This window comes from Ahaetulla prasina, chromosome 14 (genome assembly GCF_028640845.1).
Source record: "Ahaetulla prasina isolate Xishuangbanna chromosome 14, ASM2864084v1, whole genome shotgun sequence".
Taxonomy (NCBI): domain Eukaryota; kingdom Metazoa; phylum Chordata; class Lepidosauria; order Squamata; family Colubridae; genus Ahaetulla; species Ahaetulla prasina.
This window is the reverse complement of record NC_080552.1, coordinates 10,807,352-10,829,125: the sequence shown is the minus strand read 5'-3', so window position 1 is coordinate 10,829,125 and position 21,774 is coordinate 10,807,352. Positions and strand designations below refer to the sequence as shown.

At 47.9% G+C, this 21,774-nt stretch overlaps 1 protein-coding gene across 5 annotated transcripts in view; it reads right to left on the bottom strand.

The window, feature by feature from the left end:
* Window positions 1–21,479, bottom strand: part of LOC131185339 (cytoplasmic phosphatidylinositol transfer protein 1-like) — a 73,755-nt gene extending 52,276 nt beyond the window's left edge. The window contains exons 1-2 of one of the 5 annotated variants that reach the window (XM_058157780.1): window positions 21,372–21,479; window positions 12,182–12,330 (exon numbers count right to left, since the gene is read on the bottom strand). In XM_058157780.1, the coding sequence (XP_058013763.1) occupies window positions 12,182–12,229 (48 nt within the window). In that variant the 5' untranslated portion in view covers window positions 12,230–12,330; window positions 21,372–21,479. Of the gene's footprint in view, window positions 1–12,181; window positions 12,331–15,661; window positions 15,816–20,207; window positions 20,363–21,318 lie in introns of those variants that run through there. The other 4 variants (XM_058157784.1, XM_058157782.1, XM_058157781.1 and 1 more) reach the window with 4 other exon arrangements.
* Window positions 21,480–21,774: the final 295 nt, after the last annotated feature.

Sequence of the window (21,774 nt, the reverse complement as noted above, 5' to 3'; positions counted from 1 at the left end):
GCCTTGGGGGGGGAAAGAGTCAGGGGATGGAGGCCTCGTTATCTCCTCCACCTGGCCTGCCTCTGGCTCCTGGAGCTGAGCCAGGGAAGCCGGTGCTCCCGAGGTAAGTCCTGATGGCCCTTCCCCCTCAGTTTCCAAGTCACTTTCTGGCAGGGGGGGCGGCTCGGGGGGCGCAGACACAACAGGTTAATTGTCCTCACTGTGAGGAAATTTCTCCTTAGCTCTCTGGAGAGATCTCCGTCTTCCAGTGGTGATGAGTGCACCATTGGAAGAGTTGAAAAACCAGGTTAGGGACGGAAATTTCCATCCATTACTTCACATAGGTTTGTATAAGTTTCCTTCCATCTTTCCTGTTTCATAGTGTCCAGAGAGTTGGGTTCTCTCATAATATGTCCAAAGTGAGATAATTTGAGCCTGGTCCTTTGGGCCTCTAGTGAGAAATCTTGGTTGATTTGATTGGCTGATCCATTGGTTTTCTCTCTTGGTGGTCCATGTCTTGTCACGTTGGAGAAGACCTGCTTCTTCAAGGTCCCACTGTTGCTTCCATAGTGTATCTCCTCTTCTTCAAAGTCCAACTGTTGCTCCATAGTGTATCTCCTCTTGTTCAAGGTCCCACTGTTGCTTCCACAGAGTATCTTCTCTTCTTCAAAGTCCAACTGTTGCTCCATAGTGTATCTCCTCTTGTTCAAGGTCCCACTGTTGCTTCCACAAAGTATCTTCTCTTCTTCAAAGTCCAACTGTTGCTCCCATAAATTATCTCCCCTTCTTCAAAGTCCCGCGGAGGGGAGGGGAGGGGCCAGCCCAGAGTGGGATTTGGGGGTTCTCCAAACTGCACAGAATCTTAGCTAGAGGTTCTCCCGAATCCCTGCAAACCCCCAGCAGCCCCACCCCTGGCCCTAGTATAGATATGCAGATGCTTCTTCCTGAAGGCAAGGCCCCCCCTTTTTTTTTTCCAAGGAGAGACTTTTCCTCCAAAGCTCTCCTGCAAAAAGAATTGTTTCTACAGACTAAACTCCATCCACACCAGACAGCCATCAGCTGCCTTGCCGCAACCCGTGTGCCTGTTTTGCCAAGCTCCGACCAACAGCGGCAGCTGTGTTGAAATGAGCTACTTTTAGCCTGGCACACAGCAAAGAGGAGCTGAATGACTAAACACGCCGCCTGCCTCTCAAGCCCACGTGAGCCCCTCCAGCTACGGTGGGGGGGGAGGAAGGTTGGCTCAAGATGTGCTTTGGCTCCAGAAGCTGCTTGCTTGCGGTGTGGTCCAAAGTTTGAAAGATGTAGAGGAGAAGCAGGAAATCCATGAGGCTGTACTGAAGTCCACTCAGCTCTCGCAATGAATTCAAGCTCCGGTTTAAAGAACCATTTCCAGGGCAGGCATCTTGGTTAAGGTCCCATCACCAGTCATTCAGGAATTAAGGCTTGGAGGTTAGCGCCCCAAGAACCTTCAGAGCAGGGGTGAAATGCTCCCAGTTCGGACTGGATCGCCCGATTCGGTAGCGATGGTGGCGGGTGGTTTGGAGAACTGGTAGCAAAAATCCCTGCCACCCCACCCCCACCCCTGGGGGTTGGTCTTCTAGTCAACCCCCTGCCCAGGCAGGAAACCCTACACCACCACAGACAAATGGTTATCCAACATCTTCTTCAAAACCTCCAGTGTTGGACCATTTACAACTTCTGGAGGCAAGTATATAATATAACAGTAACAGAGTTGGAAGGGATCTTGTAGGTCATCTAGTCCAACCTTCTGCTCACGTAGGAGATCTCTACTAGGGATTCGAACCACCGAACTGCCGATCTTTCTGATCGACAAGCTCAGTGTCTTAGCTACTGAGCCACCTAGTCTAACTGTCGGGAAATTTCTCCTTAGCTCTAAGTTGCTTCTCTCCTTGATTAGTTTCCACCCATTGCTTCTTGTCCTGCCTTCTGGTGCTTTGGAGAAGAGCTTGACTCCCTCTTCTGTGTGGCAGCCCCTGAGATATTGGAAGACTGCTATCATGTCTCCCCTGGTCCTTTTTTTCATTAAACTAGACATACCCAGTTCCTGCAACCGTTCTTCATATGTTTTAGCCTCCAGTCCCCTCATCACCTTTGTTTCTCTTCTCTGCTCTCTTTCTAGAGTCTCAACATCTTTTTTTACATCATGGTGACCAAAACTGGATGCAGGATTCCAAGTGTGGCCTTACCAAGGTGTTATAAAGCAGCTTTAACACTTCACGTGATCTTGATTCTATCCCTGTTTATGCAGCCTAGAACTGTGTTGGCTTTTTTGGCAGCTGCAGCACACGGCTGGCTCATATTTAAATGGTTGTCCACTAGGACTTCAAGATACGTTAGGCACCGTAAGTTAGTTCTAAAAATAATAAATGCAGGATGAGAATAAATCTCTCTTTCAAGACCAATTGTTCTTGTCTTCTAAATATTATATGTATCTTGCTTTTTAAAAAAAAAATACCCCTGAGAAGTCACTTTTGGGATCCCGATTTGCAAAGTTCATCCAGGCACTCCAGATGGAAGAAGGAGCCAGAGAGCTATGTCAAAATCAAAATTCATCATGGTTCTAGCATCTTGTGTGTCCATCTCAAAGAAACTGGATTACAACCCCCTGCCAGGAAATCAAAATGCTAAGCTGAAAGCTTGGAATGGCTGAACTAAGACCAATCCGTCAAGTTGTCAAAAAAAAGGTCTCCCCACTTTAACAATCTTGGGTGCCGTTGCAGAAAATATGCGCCTGCACAACAGAAGCTGATAGCTGGCCTTCCTTTGCAAAAATATTGAATTTCTCCCAGGTTGTTGTGACCTAGGCCCAAGTAGTTATTACCAGACGCAGTTTATTAAAACACCTGCGAATTACTTCATTCTCAGCTTAGTCCAAATTAAGTCCAGAACAAAGTCCTTCAAAAAAAGTCCTTTGGCCTCATCACAAACCTTTGTCTTCTTTGGCACCCTGCCAAAGGCTTTTCTTGGCAAAGCCCCAGGAAGTTCAGAAACAAGAGATGCTGATTAGAAACAAATGTAGCAACGTTGCTTTCCTACAAAGAGCCCAAGAGCCATTGCTTGTCTTTTAAGCCTTATGGAAGGGGCCAATCATCTCCTGGCCTTACTCCTGAGTCGTTCTTTTTGCTTTAGCTACTCTGCCCTTCTGGAAGCTTTTCACATGCGTGCACTAGGAATAGGCTCCTCCTGTTCCTCTGCCTCTCTGCTGTCTGTCTCTGGAGGCTCCGGAGTCTGCACATCACTCCCAGATGGCCCTGGCCCCATCTCTGCCTCTGACACAGAGCCCTCGTCCGGGCTTTCCCCAGACTCCAGGACTGGCCCATTGCCCTCCCCAGCCTCCTCACTGTCCGACTCCGCTGCCAGTTCCGCAGGCTACTGGCGGACCACAACACTAGGCAAAATGGAATCTGTGACAATAGCAAGCTTCCATGATCCCTAATTTGTTAGCGGCTGGTCCTCGACTTACCATTATAATAAAGTTTGCCTATTATGCACCTAATGTGTCACAATCATAAAACGAGTCTCCTATGTGACTTCCCAGATTTTATAGCTTTTTACAACTATTGTTAACCAAACTGATTGTTTGCTATGGTGCATTTTGGCCAAAAATGGGAAATAAATACCGGTTTTAAGCCACAATATCATCAATTGTGGTCATGGGACTACCGTACAACGTGATGCAAACAGCCGTAAATGCAGGCTGGTTGCCCAGCACCTAAAATGCAGTCGTGTGACAATGGTGGGATGGGGAGTCATGAGAACTTCGGAACTGAGTTGTAAAAGTACCTTTTGGGGAGACTGTCGTAACTCTGAATGGTCACTAAACAACCGGTCATGAAACAAGGACTACTTTATCATCATCCTCTTTTAATGATCCCATAATCTCTTGCGGGGTGGAGTCGGGGCAACTGAATGGAGCTAGCCAAGTTTAATGGCCGAATGCCTTTCCTGTCACCAGTGCGGAGTTTTGTTCAGCAGATATACTGTATACTCATTGTGCCCAGAGAGAAATACAAGAACTACTTTATCCTTTCTGCAAATCATTGCAAGGAAGAAGCACTCCAAAGATCAGGTCAGGAAGCAAAAACCAACACTGAAACAAGCACCATTTCTTTTCAAGGAAACACCCTCCAGAAAACGACACAAGGCTGAAGGACGTTCGATGCTGCTGAGATCCTGGCACATTCAGTATCTGTGAAAATCCTGCTTCATGTTTTGCCAAAGCCAGGCAATCTTTACCCGAAGTTCACCAAGAAAAATAGACATTCTACCGGCCTCACTCTTCTCCCTTGAAAAGCGAGCCTCCCTTAAAAGCCCAAAATGTGGCTTTTTGTGCTCGGTAAATAATGTGGAAGCGAGGAAAGGGGGCAGGCAGGGACAATACTCCCGTGGAGTCGTTATTTGATTGTTCTCCTGATGGCTCTTGTCAGCCTGCTAATTACCGAAGATGTATTATCTGCACTTCAGTGGAATTGTCAAGCTTTCTTTGAAAAAAAGAAAAAAAAACCACCACTCCAATGGCGCCAGGTTAATCAGCAGCCTTCATCGTCTGGAGCAGGCTGGGGGTGCAACGTGCTGACAATGATCACGGGCAGCTGAAGAGGTGCACGTGATGACATGCACAGAAGGCCGGCTTCAAAAATTTTAGCAAGGGGTTCTCTGCCTGGGTGCTGGATGGGTGTGGTTATAGTGGGCGTGGCCTGATCGGCCTCCTGAATCATGGAGGGGGAGAGTTTTTGCCTTCCCCGGGCTCTGGAGACTTTCCTTGAGCCTCTGGGAGGGCGAAAACGGCCTCCCCAGGCTCTGGAGGCTCTCTGGAGGCCAGAAACGGGGCCGTTTCCGGCCTTTCCGAACTTCCGGTAGACTCATTTTTCACCCTTCCTGAGCCCCCACACATACCCTGCAGTTAAAGGTAAAGGTTCCCCTCGCACATACATGCTAGTCATTGCCGACTCTAGGGGGCGGTGCTCATCTCCGTTTCAAAGCCGAAGAGCCAGCGCTGTCCGAAGATGTCTCCATGGTCATGTGGCCGGCATGACTCAACGCCAAAGACGCATGGAACGGTGTTACCTTCCCACCAAAGGTAGTCCCTATTTTTTCTACTTGCATTTTTACGTGCTTTCGAAACTGCTAGGTTGGCAGAAGCTGGGACAAGTAATGGGAGCTCACCCCGTTACACGGCAGCACTAGGGATTCGAACCACTGAGCTGCCGACCTTTCGATCGACAAGCTCAACATTGTAGCCCCTGAGCCACCATGTCCCTCTGGTAACCCTGAAGTTACCTGCATCCAAAACACACCGCGTGGGGACTCCTGGGAGGGGAGGGGTGGGAGGGCCAGCCAGGAGTGGGAATTGGGGGTTCTCCGAACTGCACAGAATCTTAGCTAGAGGTTCTCCTGAATTCCCGTGAACCCCCAGCAGCCCACCCCTGCATGCATACCCCACAGCAAGTGACAGCAGTTCTGTCAGGTGTCCAGACATGTTCTGCCAGTTGGGTTGACGTCAACATGCGGCTCTGGCCATTCTGACCGCCGGATGCTTGGTCTGGATGCCTGTGTCAACCCTGAGGTGAACCTGGCTGAGGCCATCTTGGAGGTTTGCGGGTTGCCACAAAGCAGAAGAAGGGGTGAGGGTGGGGGGAATAGTTAGACAGGGTTTTGTAGCCAAAACCGTATCCTGTTCCTGTGGGAACCAAGGACATTCTCACAGGTGGCTGGCTAATGGAGGAGCAAAGTAACCAAGCAACCAAGCCAGCACCTTGATTGGACAGCGTGACCTTGGTGGAAAGGGGAAACTTTTGCTTTTTTAATTAGGTGAAAGGTGCGGGAACTTTCAGAGTTGGCTTTCACCAGTTGTACCAATATGATGTATCCAATAAATTCTTCTTTGAGGAATTTGCCTGCCAAGGAGTTCTGCTTTCTATGGGTGCATTACTTGGAATGCTGACATCCTATAGTGAGAACCCTCGACGTCTGCCAACACCCTGCCCTGTTCAATGGTCCAATTTCTGTTTTGCCTCCTCCGCTTACCCCAGCCTACAAACCACATTTTTCAAATAATTCTAGCAAAAGTAGCCTTTCATCTGGGACTCGGGAGGCAGAGAATAGATGGGGGTGGGGCCAGTCAGAATTTTTACTACCGGTTCTCCGAACTACTCAAAATTTCCGCTACCGGTTCTCCAGAACTGGTCAGAACCTGCTGAAACCCAGCTCTGCTCTAGTCCCCTAATCATCTTTGTTGCTCTTCTCTGCGCTCTTAGCATCGTTTGTATATCATGGCAACAAAAAACTGGATTCAATGGTATTCTAAGTCTGATCTTACCAAGGCATTATAAAGTGGTAATGACACTTTACCACTGATCTTGATTTTATCCTTAAATCCCTCAGAACTTTCCGAAGATAATATACCTGACCTTGATTTTATCCTTAAATCCCTCAGAACTTTCCAAAGATAATGTAAAGCAATCCCTTCGTGCAAGAGCTGATGAAGGAAACTGAACTTCTCGCCTTCTGTACTGAAACATTCGCAGTCTTTCTCTAAAGTGCAAATGTGTCACCATCTCCTTTTTTTCTCCCGGCTAGTAACACCAGGGCTGCTACTCCTGGAGAGTCCCTCCCAGCACAATTTAACTTAAAACGTTGAGTCAGGAAGCTGAAGACAAAAGAAGAATGTGTCAGGAATCAAAGAGTCACGTTTTACGAAGCCGCACCAGCCAACACTGCTGTTGAGTCTAAGCCGGTACCGTAAGACTGCAGCAGCACTGTATTATAGATAGTCTTCGACTTACAACCGTTTTTTAGTGACCAAAGTTACAAAAGCACTGGAACAAGCAACTTAGCATTGCAGCGTCCTCTCAATCACCTGATCAAAATTTGGCTAAGATGCTGAGCTTGTGGATCAAAAGGTCAGCAGTTCAGCAGTTCGAATCCCTGGTGCTGCATAATGGGGTGAGCTCCCGTTACTTGTCCCAGCTTCTGCCAACCTAGCAGTTCGAAAGCATGTAAATAAAATGCAAGTAGAAAAATAGGGACCACCTTTGGTGGGAAGGTAACAGCGTTCCATGCACCTTTGGCATTGAGTCATGCCGGCCACATGACCACGGAGACATCTTCGGACAGCACTGGCTCTTCTTCGGCTTTGAAAGGGAGATGAGCACCGCCCCCTAGAGTTGGGAACGACTAGCACATATGTGCGAGGGGAAGCTTTATCTTTATTTACAATTTAAATTATGTCTGGTCACATGGTACCTCAACTTATGGCTGCAATGACTTATCACTGAAATTCCAAGGCTCCCTTCTGGTTGTAAGTTGAGGACTACCTGCAGAAGTGGAACAAAATTCTGGAGCTTTGTACATTTGCCGTATTTTGCCTCCCGAGCCATGCAATCACAGAAGCTCAGTTTCTTCTCCCTGAGGACTAGCTTTCTACCAGGAGAATCCCAAGCAGAAGATAAGACATGTTAGTGCACAAAACAGGGACTTAGCTCCTGAGCTAAGAAGCCCCTTCCTTAAGAGATTAATATGAAGAATGGTTTGCAGAAATTTGGTATGTTCAGTTTAAGGAAAAGAACAACTGGGGAGGGGTATGAGACAAGATTTGAGGAGCTGTCACAAAGAAGAGGGCGATAGTCTAATTCTCCAAAGCACCTGAAGGCAGGACAAGAAGCAATGGATGGAAATTAACCAAGGAGAGAAGCAACCTTAGAACTAAGGAGAAATTTCCAGACAGTGAGATCAATTAATCAGTGGAACGACTTGCCTCCAGAAGTTGTGGGTGCTCCATCAATGGAGATTTTTAAGAAGAGACTGGATAGCCACTTGGTTAGAATAGAATAGAATAGAATAGAATAGAATAGAATAGAATAGAATAGAATAGAATAGAATAGAATAGAATTTTATTGGCCAAGTGTGATTAGACACACAAGGAATTTGTCTTGGTGCATATGCTCTCAGTGTACATAAAAGAAAAGATACATTCATGAAGGTACAACATTTACAACACAATTGATGGTCAATATATCAATATAAATCATAAGGATTGCCAGCAACAAGTTACAGTCATACAGTCATAAGTGGAAAGAGCTTGGTGATGGGAACTATGAGAGGATTAATAGTAGTGCAGATTCAGTAAATAGTTTGACAGTGTTGATGGAATTATTTGTTTAGCAGAGTGATGGCCTTCAGGAAAAAACTGTTCTTGTGTCTTGTTGTTCTGGTGTGCAGTGCTCTATAGCGTCGTTTTGAGGGTAGGAGTTGAAACAGTTTATGTCCTGGATGTGAGGGATCTGTAAATATTTTCATGGCCCTCTTCTTGATTCGTGCAGTATACAGGTCCTCAATGGAAGGCAGGTTGGTAGCAATTATTTTTTCTGCAGTTCTAATTATCCTCTGAAGTCTGTGTCTGTCTTGTTGGGTTGCAGAACCGAACCAGACAGTTATAGAGGTGCAAATGACAGACTCAATAATTCCTCTGTATGTTTAGTCCAGTGAAAAGAAGGATTAGAGGTGACATGATAGCAGCGTTCCAATATTTGAGAGGCTGCCACAAAGAAGAGTACGGTAAAGGTAACGATTCCCCTCACACATATGTGCTAGTCGTTCCCGCCTCTAGGGGGCGGTGCTCATCTCCGTTTCAAAGCCGAAGAGCCAGCGCTGTCCAAAGACGTCTCCGTGGTCATGTGGCTGGCATGACTCAATGCCAAAGGCGCGCGCAGAACGCTATTGCCTTCTCACCAAAGGTGGTCCCTATTTTTCTATTTGCATTTTTTCACGTGCTTTCGAACTATTTTCCAAAGCATCAGAAGGCCAGGGAAGAAACAATGGATGGAAATTAAACAAGGAGAGAAGCAACCTAGAACTAAGGAGAAATTTCCTGGCAGCCAGAACAATTCATCAGTGGAAGGGCTTGCCACCAGAAGTTGTGGGTGCTCCATCATTGGAGGTTTTCAAGAAGAGACTGGACAGCCACTGGTCAGGAATGGCATCCAATCTCCTGCTTGAGAAAAACTCTGGTGTTTTTTATTTGCATTTATATCCCGCCCTTTTCCGAAGACTCAGGGCGGCTTACACAGTGTTAAGCAATAGTCTTCATCCATTTGTATATTATATACAAAGTCAACTTTTATTGCCCCCAACAATCTGGGTCCTCATTTTACCTACCTTATAAAGGATGGAAGGCTGAGTCAACCTTGGGCCTGGTGGGACTTGAACTTGCAGTAATTGCAAGCAGCTGTGTTAATAACAGACAGACTTAATCTGCTGAGCCACCAAAGGCCCTGTTAAATACATCATCAGGTTAAACATATTTCCAATGCTCTGTGGGGCCTGAATGATCACAGGTGTCTAGGCAGGCAAGCGCCAAAGTCTGTCACGCACATGCAAATCATACGAACCTGCTGCTAATTATATCAGAACACAACGTGCCCAGGGGCCACTGTTTTCCACAAAAGACTCCACGTTGTTCGGTACAAGCTGTCCAACACTTCTGCGACACATTCGTCTTTTGGGGAGCCACACGGGAACGGAGGGCTTGCCTGTTACTAAGGCTTGTTTCCTAATAACAGCTGCGCAGCTCACTAACATTTGGAGAACATAAAATTGTAGGGCTACAAAGATCCTTAGAAGTCTTTTAGTCCAGGGGTCTTTCATCCCTCTGCTGTGGCTCCCTGTCGCCGGTCGGCACCCCAATTTTGAGAGGAGTTCCTGGTTGGGGACGGAGCAGGGCGTGCCAAGAGGAGAGTCTATGGCAATGGGGGAGGGGTTTCCAGTCAAGTAGGTGTACAAATGACCAGTTTGCAGACTGCCATGAACCAACGCTACAGCTAGGACTGAATTTGTCCTGGATTGCAGAAGCAGAGCAACGTCCTGTCTCCCAAGGTCCTTCCAACAGAACAGGGGTCAGCAACCTGTGGCTCTGGAGCCGCATGTGGCTCTTTCATCCCGCTGCTTGGGCTCCCTGTCTCCAATTGGCTGTTGTGTCTCGTCCGATCTCACCACAGCCAGGGCCTTCTTATCTGCTTCCGAACACGGAGGAATGTCCTAGTATGCCTCCCGGCCCCAGCCCTGGCTCCATGCCCAGACAGGCTGAAGAGGAGGAAATACCTCCAGCCCCCAGTTCTGGCTCCATGCCCAGGCAAACGGAGCAACTAGACCCCTCCCCCTCCTCCACAGCATGTGAGCCTGAGGGAGATCAATTGCCAACAGCTGCTGACTGGAGTGACCCTCGCGTCAGAAGACTTGATAGGCGGAGGCAACAGAAGGAAGGGAGGGGCAGGCCTGGATAAGTGCTGAGTCATGGAGCCACACCCCATGGCCTATATAAAGGATCTGCTTTCTGGCATTCTCTGAGTCAGGCAAAGTCTAAACATATCTTGCTGAAGTCACTTTCTGGTCTCCTGCCTGCCCTGAGGACTTTGCTAGGACTTTGGGCAGAGCTGCAGAGGCACGCCTGATTCGGATTTCCCTGACCCGGCCGTCAGCGGAGGAGTGGGACACGACATCGGCTCCACAATTGATAGGGCTTTCGGTTAGGACTGGAAGAGGAAAAAGGATGCTCCACTAGGAGGAGACTCTGTGGTGGGGGAACCGGACTTCTGGCCAGCTCCATAATTTAATGAGGAGCTTCCAGTTTGGACTTTTGTGGCTCTTTGGGTGTTTAAGGTTGCTGAGCCCTGTTCCAGTCCAACCCCCTGCTGAAGGCAGGAGAAAAAAAAATATTATCTCCACACCATCCACGTTTTTTGCACTGCTATAGAAAGTGAGGCAGAAGATGCCTTCAAGTGTTGGGTGGAGACGGTCTCCAAGGACATCCCCTGCTGGCCAAGAGGAAACGCATGGACTTTCCAGTCACCCACCTACTGACCTGCGTTGACATTTTGTAAGAGATCAGGCCAAGAGTTTTTAACCAACCTAGCTCCACCTGATCCAGAGGAAGGCATTCGGAATGGGGTGAGGAAGATGATTGGGCACGAGGAGAGTTTTGAGAACATGCCGTGGGCTCTTTCACAAAATGGCCACCTGGGAAGGCTGGCTTTTTCCCCCCTTTTTTCTTTTTGCAAAAGGGCTCCCTTGAAGGTAGGAAATGAGTTGACCAATGACAAAAGAGAACGTGAACTAAGGGAAAAAGCTGCTGGCCATTCTTGGAGATCTGGTGGTTGCTGATGACTACAGTATGTGCCATCAAGTCCTCTTCTACTTCTAACGACCACATAGACCCATGATAACTCCCTCTGTTGTCTTAAATATATTTCTGCATACTCTTAGTTTAGGATTTACATTGTCGGCCTTCCTTCCTCTAAACTGTGTTTTTTCAACCACAACAACCTTAACCGAGATAGATTTCAACTCCCAGAAAATTCTCCAGCCAATTTCAAGAGATCTGGACCGGCTCCTGGAGTTATTCAACCAACTTTAAGAAGTGTGGACTTCCAACTCCCAAAATTCCCAAGGCAACTTTAAGAGGCATGGGCTTCAAACTCTCGGAATTCTTCAGCTAGCACGTTGACTGGGAAATTCTGGAGCTGAAGTCCACCCCTTTTAAAGTTGCTGAGGTTGAGAAACGTGGCTCTCAAAGAATGCGAGTAGGTGGCCTCATGAAGCTCAGAAAGTTTTGGTCCCTAATTTAGAAACTGGGGAGATTGCCCATTCCAGTCAGTTTCCTTCCTTCTTCTATAGCCATGTTTCTCAATCTTGGAAACCTGAAGATGCGTGAATGCCAATTCCCAGAATTCTCCAGCAGGCAATTCTCTCCTTGCTGGCTGAGGAATTCTGGGAGATGGGAATCCACAGATCTTCCAGTTTTCCAAGACTGAGCAACACTGTTCTGTAGTCTCCAATCTCTAGAAACACTTGTACTCTACCTCCAAACCAGTGGTGGTATTCAGATGGTTCAGACCGGTTTGGATGAACCGGTAGCACCCCAGCGCTATGCCGTCCTATTTAGCCACGTTTTCGAGGTTGGGCACAGCCTGCGTGCAGTGAACCAGTGGTAAAAATATGTGGAACCCACCTCTGCTCCAAACTTTTGACACCCCCCCCCGAACTCCTCTAGCCCATAAGTATCCTGCAACAAGCTAGCAAGGAAGGTCCCAGTTGGGTAAAGACTCCAAGATAGTTTGGCTAAATAATAATAATTAAAAAAAAAACCTTTCTGTCCTTCCCCACAATTTCAGGAATTCAACTTTACCTCATCAGTGGTGAGAGGCATACAAATCCGGTATTCTTTCACCAGCATTGCTGCTCGTAGGTTCGGGATGCCTTCTTTTCTTCGGATGGAAAACGGGCACTCGTCACCAACGCAGCGGCCCCCCGAGGCTCCTCAAGGAAAGCATCATGCTGTAAGGAAAGAGGAATCCCCCACCAGAGGTTGGGGGGCAGAGAACAAGACTTTTAGACCAACTCAAGGACAAAACTTTGCTGCACATCTGGCAAGCTCAAAGCTGTAACTGGCCAAGTCTCCAAGCAGCTTTCTTCTCCCTATTGCTCCAACAATGGCTGGGCTCACGACTTCATGGTGGGTTGCCAGGGAAGCCCTCGTGAGGTCATCACCAGCCTCCTCACCTCTCAAGTCAAGGGGGGGAGCAGTGGTTGGACCAAAGAGGCATAGAGAAGACCATCCCAACCTTTTCCCCTGGCTCAGTTTTAACAGATTAAGACAGGGGTCTCCAACCTTGGCAACTTTAAGACTTGTAGACTTCAACTTCCAGAATTCCTCAGCCAGCTTTAAGTCCATAAATCTTAAAGTTGCCAAGGTTGGAGACCCCTGGATTAAGAGATGAGTTGGAAGGATGGATCTTGTATAGGTCATCTAGTCCAACCCTCCACCCAAGCAGGAGACCCTACACCATTTCTGACAGATGGCAGTCCAGTCTCCTCTTGAAAGCTTCCAGGGATGAAGCTCCCACAACTTCTGAAGACAACTTCTGTTCCATTGGTTGACTGTTCTCACTGTCAGAAAATTTCTCCTTATTTCCAGGTTGTATCTCTCCTTGGTCAGTTTCCATCCATTAATCCTTGTCTGGCCTTCAGGTGCTTTGGAGAATAGCTTGACTCTCTCCTCTCTGTGGCAGCCCCTCAAATATTGGAAGACTGCTATCCTGTCTCCCCTGGTCCTTCTCTTCACTAGACTAGCCGTGCCCAGTTCCTGCAACCATTCATCGTCTGTCTTAGCCTCCAGTCCCCTCATCATCCCGGTTGCTCTTAGTGGTGGAATTCAAATTTTTTTACTATCGGTTCTGTGAGCGTGGCTTGGTGGGCATTGCAGGGGAAGGATATTGCAAGATCTCCATTTCCACCACACTCCTTGGTGAAGGGTACTGCAAAATCCCCATTCCCACCCCACTCCTGGGGGAAGGGTATTGCAAAATCCCCATTCCCTTCCCACTCCTGGGGGAAGGGTACTGCAAAATCCCCATTCCCTCCCCACTCCTGGGGGAAGGGTACTGCAAAATCCCCATTCCCTCCCCACTCCTGGGGGAAGGGTACTGCAAAATCCCCATTCCCTCCCCACTCCTGGAGGATGGATACTGCAAAATCTCCATTCCCACCCCACTCTGGGGCCAGCCAGAGGTGGTATTTGCTGGTTCTCTGAACTACTCAAAATTTCTGCCACCGGTTCTCCAGAACCTGTCAGAACCTGCTGAATAGCACTCCTGGTTGCTCTTTTTCTTTTTTTGCAGATTTTGCAGATTTTTTTGCGGATTCTCTGCCAGACATATTTCTTTTTTGCACCGTTTTCTAAAGCTGCTTCTCTTCCTTTGCTCAGTCCCCATGTGTTGTGTCTTGTCCGCTCTCACCGCAGCCGGGGTCTGCTTATCTGCTCCCGAACACGGAGGAATGTATGCCTCCCGGCCCCAGTTCTGGCTCCATGCCCAGACAAGCTGCAGAGGAGGGGGCACCTCCCGGTCCCAGCCCTGGCTCCATGCCCAAGCAGGCTGCAGAGGAGGGAGCATCTCCCGGCCCCAGCCCTGACTCCATGCCCAGGCAAACGGAGCAGCTAGACCCCTCCCCCTCCTCCACAGCATGTGAGCCTGAGGAAGGTTTATTTCCAACAGCTGCTGATTGGAGTGACCCTCGCATCAGAAGATTGGATAGGCGGAGGCAACAGAAGGAAGGGAGAGGCAGGCCTTAATGAGTGCTGAGTCATGGAGCCACACCCCATGGCCTATATAAAGGATCTGCTTTCTGGCAGTCTCTGAGTCAGGCAAAGTCGAACTTATCTTGCTGAAGTCACTTTCTGGTCTCCTGCCTGCTCTGAGGACTTTGCTAGGACTTTGGGCAGAGCTGCAGAGGCAAGCCTGATTCGGATTTCCCTGACCCGGCTGTCAGCGGAGGAGTGGGACACGACACCATGTTCCTCCAGAGCTCAACATAAAAGTGTGAGGGAGTTAATGGGGAAAGCAGAAATGATATGTTGTGGAGGTCTGCTAGGCTAAGACTGCAGGCTTAGTGACAAATTCCATGTTATAGGCTGAAACTTACTAGGTCTCTGGAAAGCTGCAGGAGAGAAGCTGGTGTTCCCAAATCGCTTCCCAAGGCCAGGATTCTGACTATTTTCTCAACATAGGAAAGCAGATCTCAGTTTTGTGTCTCGGTCTGGATTACAGACCATCCCTACCAACATGAGATGGAGAATCTTCTGGAACAGAGGATTCCACCTTTCAGGTAAGCTTGAATTCTGTTGCCTGTTCTCAGACTAAATTAAGACACCTCCATGGGTGATGATTCATTTAATGGAATTATATTTCCAAGATTCTTTTCTTTTTTTTGAAAAAGGGAGAGTGGCGGGGGGAGGGGAAGCTGGCTGGGAACAAAGCACAACATTCATCTTCCACCTAATTTTTCATCCTAGGCTATAAAAACGGAGGAAGGTGGTAGAAACTCAGAACATTGTTTGGGAAGGCCTGGAGAAATACCCAAGGGCCTTGAGTGGTTTATAAACATAATAAAGGCAGGAAAGGAAGGAAGGAAGGAAGGAAGGGAGGGAGGGGGGGAGGGAGGGAGGAAGGAAGGAAGGAAGGAAGGAAGGAAGGAAGGAAGGAAGGAAGGAAGGAAAAAAGACTGAATGAATAAAGGAAGGAAGGAAGGAGGAAGGAAGGAAGGAAGGAAGGAGGAAGGAAGATGAAGGAAAGAAAGAATGAATGAATAAAGGAAGGAAGGAAGGAAGGAATAAAGGAAGGAAGATGAAGGAAAGAAGGAAGGAAGATGAAGGAAAGAAAAAATAAATGAATAAAGGAAGGAAGGAATAAAGGAATAAAGGAAGGAAGCTGAAGGAAAGAAGGAAGCTGAAGGGAGGGAGGAAGAAAGATGAAGGAAAGAAAGAAAGAAGAAAGAAAGGGAAGGAAAGAAAGAATCAGGGAAGATTCTTTCTTTCTTTCTTTCTTTCTTTCTTTCTTTCTTTCTTTCTTTCTTTTTCTTTCTTTCCCTGCTTCCTTCCAAATCAATTAATTTATCTCTTTCCATGCACATCTACCCTGTTTTATTTTACACACCCATTCTAAGTGCTCTACTTCAGCGTTCCTCAACCTGGCCAACTTTAAGACTTGTTGACTCCAACTCAGAATTCTGGGAACTGAAATCCACACCCCCTTAAAAGTGTCACCCAGTGTTTGAGAAACACCGCGACGCAAAGAAACTCTTATTGAGCAATGCTTCGTGGAGAACTCACCCCTCAGAAGGAACACCAACTTCTGCTTTGAGACCTCCTTCCTTTTCTGCAGGAATAAATCCGCCCCGACCGGATTAGCTTGCATGCTTTTTACAATCTCCACTGCAGTGTAACTTCTCTGAAAAGCCACTGCAGTGTACACTACTTATGTAGTGTGTAAATAACACAGCCCAGTTCACCCTGGGCCAAATAGGAGTTTCCCCACCCGCTCCATTTTCCAAGCGCGCAGACAGCTAGCAAGCCACGTGCAAATCCGCTCCAACCATTTCTTTATAATACAGGCTGCTAAGCCACACAAGTCAATAGCCTTCCAGCGATAAGAAAGCGGATCCTTAATGTTTAATAATTAGCTGCCTGAGTTAAAACTACAGCCAAGAGGAATTTGGCAGAGTATCACAGACGGAAGAAAATCCTGTTTTTGGAAAAACTTTCGGGGATCTGAAACAGATGAGTTGCCACCAGCAAAAGGCAGAGCCCAGCAGGAACTCGCTGGGTTGTTTAAAAGAAAAAGAGAGAGAGAGTGAGAGTTATCAACCTGTTTTATCAACTCAACTAAAATGGAATATAATTTGTTTGGGTTGCCCCCCTAAGCATGGAGTGTGACGTAATCACGTATCCATGTTTACCGAATAAATTGTCGATCAGAGCTTGTAGGGAAAGACAACAAGCTGGAAAATTATTCTTTGCAATTGACGCGGGGTGGGAGATGGTGTGTGTGTGTGTTGAAGCCACAGTGCAGGTCATCCTCGATTTACGACCACAGCTGAGCCCACAATTTCTGTTGCTAAGCGAGGCAGTGTTCGAGTGAGCTTTGTCCCATTGGATGACCACCATTTGCCACCGTTATTAAGTGCATCACTGCAGTTAAGTTAGTAGGACAGTCGGCTTCCCCGTTGACTTTGCTTGTCAAGAAAGTTCGCAAAACGGGATCACCTGACCCCGGGACATGGAAACCTTCGTAAGTACATGCCAGTTGCCAAGCGCTTGAATGTTGATCATGTGACCGTAGGGATGCTGCAAAGGTCAGGAGTGTGAAAATTGGTCATAAGTCATTTTTTTCCAAGTCATTTTTTTCCGGGCCACTGTAACATTCATGAAACGAATGGCTGTAAATTGAGGATTACCAGTAGATGGAGCAAAAATGGCATGTGGAAAGGGCCAGATGGAGAACATGGAATAATAATAATAATAATAATAATAATAATAATAATAATAATAATAATAATAATAATAATAATAATAATAATAATAATAATAATAATAATAATAATAATAATAATAATAATAATAGGCCTGAAAGGGACCTTAGAAGTATTCTAGTCCCCAGGGCAGCAGATCCTATCTAGTCCAGACAAGTGGCTGTCCAATCCCCTCTTAAAATTTCCAGTGATGGAAGTCTGTAGAGATTCTCAGTCATCCAGGTCTTGGTCATGGACTGAGAATCTCTACAGACTTTTAGCTATACTAAAGTCTATATTTTTCGCCGTGAGCTGAAAACACATCTATTTATTCAAGCGGGACTGGCATAATAGTGTTATTAATTTTAAATTGGGTTTTTATTGTCTTAGGGTTTTTTAAATTTTTAAATTTTAATATTGGCCTTTTGTAATTTGCTTAGTTTTAAATCTTGGTTTTAAATTGTATGTATATCAACTTTTTATCTTTGGCTGTACACCGCCCTGAGTCCTTCGGGAGAAGGGCGGTATAAAAATTTAATAAATAAATAAATAAATAATAAATATACAATTTGGGATGAACATCCTTTGAATCAGTGGTGGGTTTCAAATATTTTTACTACTGGTTCCGTGGGCATGGCTTGGTGGGCATGGCAGGGGAAGGATACTGTAAAATCTCCATTCCCTCCCCACTCCAGGGGAAGGATACTGTAAAATCCCCATTCCCACCTCACTCCAGGGGAAGGATACTTTAAAATCCCCATTCCCACCTCACTCCAGGGGAAGGATACTGCAAAATCCCCATTCCCAGCCCACTCTGGGGCCAGCCAGAGGTGGCATTTGCAGGTTCTCCAAACTACTCAAAATTTCCGCTACTGGTTCTCCAGAACCTGTCAGAACCTGCTGGATTTCACCCCATCTATCTATCTATCTATCTATCTATCTATCTATCTATCTATCTATCTATCTATCTATCTATCTATAAAACACACACACCAAAAAATATTCTACCTATCCTGAATGACAAAATAAATAAATACATACATACATATCATAAATCAATCAATCAATCAATCAATCAATCTGCATCACACCAAACTATCAGAGCCACAGACAACCAGAGCAGGCTTTTCGCCCAATCAAGACTCGTCATGTGCAAAACTCTCTTGCTTTTCTAGATGAATGACAGGAAGGACATTTTTATGTCTCCCGGGAGGCTAAACTTATGAATTACCAGCTGTATTTGCATAACACTGACCTGTAGTTAACAGGAGCCAGGGTTTTCTCAATCGTTTCCATTGTCTCCCTTTACACAACATGGGGAAAGCTTTGTGCAATGTGTGAGCATAACCCTCAGAGACAAAAGGAACCCCAGGAGGGGTGTGTGTGAGTGGGGGGGCTTTGCAGAATGCCAGATACGTCTCAAAGAGCAAGATCTGCTAGGAGAAGGAGGTGGGGGGGGGAGAGACCTCAATTCTTTGACACTTAGCCTTCCTTATGGTCCAACTTTCACAGCCATACATTGCAACTGGGAAAACCATCGCCTTGACTATACGCACTTTTGTTGGCAGGGTGATATCTCTGCTTTTTAGTATGCTGTCTAGATTTGCCATAGCTTTCCTCCCCAGGAGCAAGCATCTTTTAATTTCTTGGCTGCAGTGCTTTGCAAGGTTTAAAAAGACGGTTGGTCTAAAGTGCTGGAAATAGTGATCTCAAGGTTGCAAAGAACCAGTTCAGTTCCTCTATTCTGTGCCGGATCCATTCCCCTGGCGGTGATGATGCCCACAGGGGGGGTCAGAAAAGTCAAACCAGCGTATCCCCCCCAACAATGCAACTCAAGTTTTCCTTCACCAAGTAGTAAGCACCAAGCATTTCGTGCGATTGCTTGTTCAGAAAAATCTGGCTAAACTGGGCGATTGTGAAAAAGAAGCACAAGCACTCGGTACATGCTCAGAGGCACCACTCCTTCCCACAACCCAAAAGGGGGAAATCCTACCGTAGCCCTTCAGCAAATCACAAAGGTCAGCCCCATTTCAAACCAAATCAGTTTCGATCCCGCAAAGATGGGTGCCTGCTCCTTTAAAAAAAACTCTACTACTATTAATCGTTTCATAGTTCCCATCACCAATCTCTTTCCACTTATGACTGTATGACTATAACTTGTTGCTGGCAATCCTTATGATTTATATTGATATATTGACCATCAATTGTGTTGTAAATGTTGTACCTTGATGAACGTATCTTTTCTTTTATGTACACTGAGAGCATATGCACTAAGACAAATTCCTTGTCAATCACACTTGGCCAATAAAAATTCTATTCTATTCTATTCTATTCTATTCTATTCTATTCTATTCTATTCTATTCTATTCTATTCTATTCTATTCTAAACTCCAATTCCCTGTCCCTAAACTCCTGTCTCATTCCCACAGGCTAAAATCTCAAAGTGCAACCATCAAGGCAGAGTAACTTTTACTGGAGCGACAAGACTTCCAACAAAGGCAGGCAGAGGAAGATTTGAGTCCAGCAGGCTCAGCTGATTCAAAAGCCTATGGTGCACACCTGTCAAAATGAGTCTCAATGCAATCCCTCTAAATCCCTAGCAATTGCACTTAGACTTACATACCGCTTTACAGTGCTTTTACAGCCCTCTCTAAGCAGTTTACTGAGTCAGCCTCTTGCCCCCAACAATCTGGGTCCTCATTTTACCCACCTCGGAAGGATGGGAGGCTGAGTCAACCTTGAGCCTGGTGAGATTTGAACTGCCAAATTGCAGGCAGCCAGCAGTCAGCAGAAGTAGCCTGCAGTGCTGCACTCTAACCACTGTGCCATTGTGGCCCAGAATGGGGGACCGTAGGACCCCCCCCTCCCCAGATCACAAGACTTCTGGAACACCTCAAGGCATCAATCCTGACTAGGTGGCTCAGTGGCTAAGATGCTGAGCTTGTCGGATCAGACAGGTCGGCAGTTCAGCGGTTCGAATCCCCAGTAGAGGTCTCCTGCATGAGCAGGGGGGTTGGACTAGATGACCTCCAAGGTCCCTTCCAACTCTGTTACTGTTACAGTTGGCTTAGGGGAGAAGACCTGTATTCAGTGGATTTTCCCCCCATAGCACACCGAGGACCGGAAACTTGAAAAGAATTTGGAGAGGTGAGGGAGTAAGAGCACCTTGGGCCACCTACGGAGCCCTTGGCTGCCTCGCCCACGCAGGACAAAGCAGCTTCCAAATCTCCGGAAAACTCAAAGAGGAGGGAATTTTGCCCACTTCGCTCCCTTTCACGTGGGAACGGGGACCTCGGCTCTTATACCTGCGTGGACCGCGATCTCAGGTTGTTGCTTCGTCGTTTCTCGCCTCCCCGTCCGGTGCTTACCTGGCAGCGAACAAAGGCGCCAGGTGGCCTCAAAAGGTGAGCCCGCCGCCGAGCAGCAGAGTCTTCGGGGCGGCCCGTGATGGGGAGAAGGGAGCGCGGCGGGGCTGAGCGAAGAACCTGGGCGCGCGAGCTCCGAGCCCGGCGTGGAGGTGGGGAGACGCTGCCGGAGAACCGCGGGCAGGGAGGCGCTTGAAAGGAGGAGCCGGTAGGGAGGGGACCTGGGGCAGTTCCTCCTCCTGCTTATGCTCCTCTTCCTCCTCCTCCTCTTCTTCTTCTTCTTCTTCCTCCTCCTCCTCCTCTTCTTCTTCTTCCTCCTCTTCTTCTTCCTCCTCCTCCTCTTCTTCTTCCTCCTCTTCCGCCTCTTCTTCTTCTTCCTCCTCCTCCTCCTCCTCCTTTTCTTCTTCCTCCTCTTCTTCCTCCTCCTCCTCCTCCTCCTCCTCCTCTTCCTCGTAGCTTTTCTTCCTCTCCGATTCCCAGCCCTTCCTGCCCTGGCAGAAGCGTTGCGCGCTCTCCGGGCTGAGCCACCCCGGGGGGGAAAAACGCTCCAAGTTTCCCCAAAGAACCGGACCCCTTTCCGCTCTCCGGGGCCCCTCTCACATAGTCGATCCTTCCTGAGCTGGTAAGAAGCAACTGCACGCTTTCCCCCCCTCCCCCACCATTCCCCTTCCCCGCCTCTTGTTGCAAGAAATGGGATGGATTCTCACGACGCACGCGAAACACCGGACTGACAACGGGCTAAGAGCTGCGGTCGAGGCGCCCCAGTGGCCGGAGCTTCCCGAGTCCGGAGAACCTGGGACTCGGGAGTTTAATAAGGCGCTGAAACTCCGCCAGCTAGGATACCCGAGGAGAGCACGGTTAACCCAAGAGAAGCGAGTCGTGGGAATGCAACACCTCTCTCTTCCCACGACTGCCCGGTAGATCCTCTCTCCCTTCCCTCCCCTGCCCGTCTAAATCTTTTCCCCTTCCTTTTAGAGGGAAGAGATGCCCCTTTTTCCTTGGTGCATGCCCCCCACCGGTCCCCTCTTTCCTGCACGAGATGATGGGCAATGTAGTCCAGCACACCAGGAGGGCACCAGCTGGAAAACCGCTTCTACCAGCCCCCACCCCTCACCTCTCCTGGATTTCCTCGGCACGGCCGACGCCCTCCTTCCCGGCTCTCCTCACCTGCCAATTGGCTTCTCTAAGAGCCTCTCCGGCGGCCGGTACCTTCGGCCCGCCGCCGCCGCCGCGAAACCGAAGGCGAAGCTTTGCCGGGCGAGGCTGAAACGGGGGTGGGGGAGGGATTCTCCCCCCTCCCGCTGTCAGAGGCTGGCATTGCCGGCGACCCCTAGGGGAGAGACTCCGCCGGCGCAGCTCTCCCGCCTGGCACCTTTCCTGGCTCCCCGTGCCCGGGAAGCATGGAGCGCCCCTTCCCAAAAAGAAATGAAAAGAAGAACTAGGGGAGACATGATAGCAGTGATCCAGTATCTCAGGGGCTGCCCCAAAGAAAAGGGAGTCAAGCTATTCTCCAAAGCACCTGAGGGCAGGACAAGAAGCAATTGGATGGAAACTCATCAAGGAGAGAAGC